General features: G+C 37.1%; 1 protein-coding gene across 1 annotated transcript; it reads right to left on the reverse strand.

The window, feature by feature from the left end:
• Window positions 1–461: 461 nt before the first annotated feature.
• LOC132188182 (thioredoxin-like 3-2, chloroplastic) lies at window positions 462–3,248 on the reverse strand. Its single transcript, XM_059602589.1, has 5 exons — window positions 2,732–3,248; window positions 1,973–2,047; window positions 1,312–1,378; window positions 688–705; window positions 462–603 (listed from the first exon to the last, which is right to left on the reverse strand). The coding sequence occupies exons 1-5, from the start codon at window positions 3,079–3,081 to the stop codon at window positions 499–501; spliced, it is 615 nt and encodes a 204-aa protein (XP_059458572.1). The 5' UTR covers window positions 3,082–3,248; the 3' UTR covers window positions 462–498.
• Window positions 3,249–3,494: the final 246 nt, after the last annotated feature.

A 3,494-nucleotide genomic window follows, 5' to 3' on the forward strand; every position in this document is an offset into this window, starting at 1 on the left:
TCAATTAGATGGAACCAATTTGCTCTTCCCTTTCACACTTTCTCATAGCCACCAGCAGACCCACCAGTTTGAATTGCCTCCACCTTCAATTCATTGAGGCCTTGCTTCTATGTTAAAAAGGCCAAGGACAAGAAATGAGCATCTTGGTGTTCTTATATTGAGTAGATACCAAGAGCCATTGACCCAGAATAGGGCTATTCTTGACCCCCTCAAGATTCAAAAGAGTAATGGTTTCAGTTCAATAGCTTATGTTCCTAATAATTAAATTGTGACATTTACAGATTGTGTAACATCAAAAACACCTCTTGTTGAATACACTTTACATAGAGCAATGCAATGGCAAACACAAGACTCAATTTTATTTTCAATATATTTTTTCCCCAAAGAAATTTTGACAGAAAAAGAATAACACTTATATAAAATATAAAGATTACAAATGGGAAAGAAGGGAAGGGGTGGGGTTGGGGGAAAAAGATGTGCCTGCTGTACTACCATGACTTACATGGCATCCTCATTCTCAATCATTTGACGGACTTCATTGATTACTAAATACGCTTTGTGGCTACCAATGACCTCAGCTTGTTTCTTGCTATCCTTCCACAGCTGTAACATAATCATTCTTCATTACTACGAAAGAAAGAACATACCAAGTTCCTCAAAGAAATTCGATTGCAATAGAACTTTTACCTGTATAGTAGGCATCTTCTACACATATTTTTTCAAAGCCCAAAACACATGCATGGAAAAGGAAATATGATTAGGTCAACAGTCTGCATGCATGTATGGCAGAAACAATACAGAACAATGGGATTGATAAAATCAAAAAGTGCCTCCATCCTCCATTTAGACATGTACACAAAGGAAAAAGAAAAGAAGAAAGCGGAAGGGCCAAGCATATTCATATGGCATCCAAGTTGCCAATTCTTCAGTAAGATAATAACAAAGTTTTGCCATGTTTGCTTTAAAGTTGGATAGTGCGAGGGAAGAACTGACAGAGTTCAAAAGCCACCGGTCCTTGACATATTTTCCACAATCCTCAACACTCCCTACCCTAAAAAAATTCAAAAACAAAAAGAAAAGAAAATACTACTCTTTTTCTGTCTCTGTACACTATAAACTCATAAAACTACATCTACTGCTATAAACTAGGTGACAACACAAATATATGAATAATGTAGATCACCCATCATGAAAGAACCATGTATCACTCAGATAGATATTCCCTGTCAGACAATCCTTTGAATCTTATATAGTTATGCACCATGTCAAACTAATGAAACCCAAAAATTAGGAGCGTCATGAGAAACTTACAGTGACTCCAGCACGAGTGACAAGCTTGTGTGGAACTGTATTAACATCAATGCGGTAGAACCGTAATCTACAACAAATCATATCTCAAAGTTAATTCTTACTAATGGAGTATCTAAGCCACTCTATAGAAAAGTGCCCCATGCCCTAATCATGCAATAGAAAAGTTATTGCGAATTAGGTTATTTAGTCAGCTGTTCCTCTTCTCAATGTCACTTTTGCAGCACATGTTTGATATCATGATAATAGAAATTTATCCATTACAATCGATGCAACCAAACCACCCAAAGTGGAATAAAAATTTTGATTGTTCCAGCAAACAAAGGACAGAAAAAACTTCAATGGCTGAGAATATCCTCAAGGAAAGCATCTTTTAGAGTTTGGAGTCTCATTAGAAAGGCTAAGTAAGTTGTGGATTCTAAAGCTTTCATGAATGGATTCTATTAGTTCAGCAAAATGAAACTGTAATGATGCAACTTGGAATTGATGCAAAATAGTTAATGGTGTTAGCAGTGAAGCTACTATGAATACACTGCGCCAACTCAAACAAAATATTTATACGAGGGAATAACAACTCCTATTGTTTTGTTTTAATGTTTCCGTTCTCCCACTGTCGATGTCAACATAATTGTGTTAGATTGTCAGAAGATAAAGTCAACCTAACCTTGGATAGTAATCTGCAGCCAACTTTTCCAGTTTGGGTTTCAAATATATACATTTTCTGCACCAGCCTGCCATCCTACAAATTCATATACCCTCACTTTAAAAACCCCATTTCAATGAAATGATTCCGATGTAAAAAGGAAACGCATCCCATATGAACAAAAACGAACTGTGATGCTAAAAATCAGTTATTTAATTTATAAGTAAAGTGGAGTTGTTATGCAATATCAATTTTTTTTACAACCAAAACCGAGAATAACAAAAAAGAAGTTGCAGTGGCATTAGGCTTATATTCCACAAAATTAATCCCTTCATTTTGAGAAGCCATTATAACAAATAACTCTAATATTTCCCCATAACAGCTCAGAAGTACAGAACATTCTTAAGAAGAGAAATGGCAACCTGCTAATTGCAACAAAATAGACTTCTAATTCGAATCCAAATAGCCAGTTTGGTTACTTAGAAACTGTTCAAAATAAAATAAAACAAAAATTCAAATCTTTTATACCCAAAAAATGACTAACAAACCTGAAACGGATCCAAACTTCATGTTTCTTTCACCTTCCCAACATTATCTTAGCAATCAAACTAAGCATTTTAAACGAAAAAACACCACAAGAGTAAAAGTTGACACATTCCTTTTCCTTTTCCTTTTCCCACATTTTTTTTCTCCCCAACCAATCAACCCAATACAGGAAACCCACCAGAATGGAATAAAAAAATCCCCCAAAATTTCAAACACAAAACCAAAACCCCATACCAAACGAAGATGACCAGTTCCTCGAGCTGCTGAGCCTCCGCGAGCACCCGATCGAACTGGGTCTCGCTGCAAACGGGATGGAGCTCCACGGACACGGGCGAGTCATCGATCCCCTGCAACGACCCCTCTTGGGTCGAAGCGCTTAGCTTCGATGAAGACTTCCCTCCGACCACACAAATTTTCCCGGGAAAAACCAGCGCTTTCCTGGACAGAGAAAATGCTCTGGCGCCTGAGCCTGAAACCACGAGATTTCCATCAGTTGGTCTCCGGAAGTCACGTGACGGGTCACGCGAGGTCCCCGCTATCAGGGGTTTGGGACTGGGTCGGAGCCGCACAAGAACCTCGGACATGTCGGACACAGAGAGAGAGTCTTAGAGAGAGAAAGCTGTTTGGAAAGTAAAATAGAAACAGCGTTAAGAAAGAGTGGCGGGTCCCAAATGCTGATTAGTCTCGCGGCGTTTGCGGCCACCGGAATGGAATTGCGTTTCATTGACGTTGAATCTGTTTTGCCTTCAAAATGCTTATACGGCGATATTTTTCTCTTTTTGTTTGCTAGCTTTTGTGTTTTTCTTTTTCTTTTTCTACCTTTTGAGATCAACGACCATGCCATACATTTTAACGTATTAAATTATTGAAATTTTGATACATGCATCTTTACTATATTTATAGTATAGAATAAATATATTTTTTTAATAATATTTTTAAAATCATAAAATTTTAATTATTTATTTTAAATTAATAATTAAGAGTTTGGCATAGAGAT

Source organism: Corylus avellana, chromosome ca7 (genome assembly GCF_901000735.1).
Source record: "Corylus avellana chromosome ca7, CavTom2PMs-1.0".
NCBI lineage: Eukaryota > Viridiplantae > Streptophyta > Magnoliopsida > Fagales > Betulaceae > Corylus > Corylus avellana.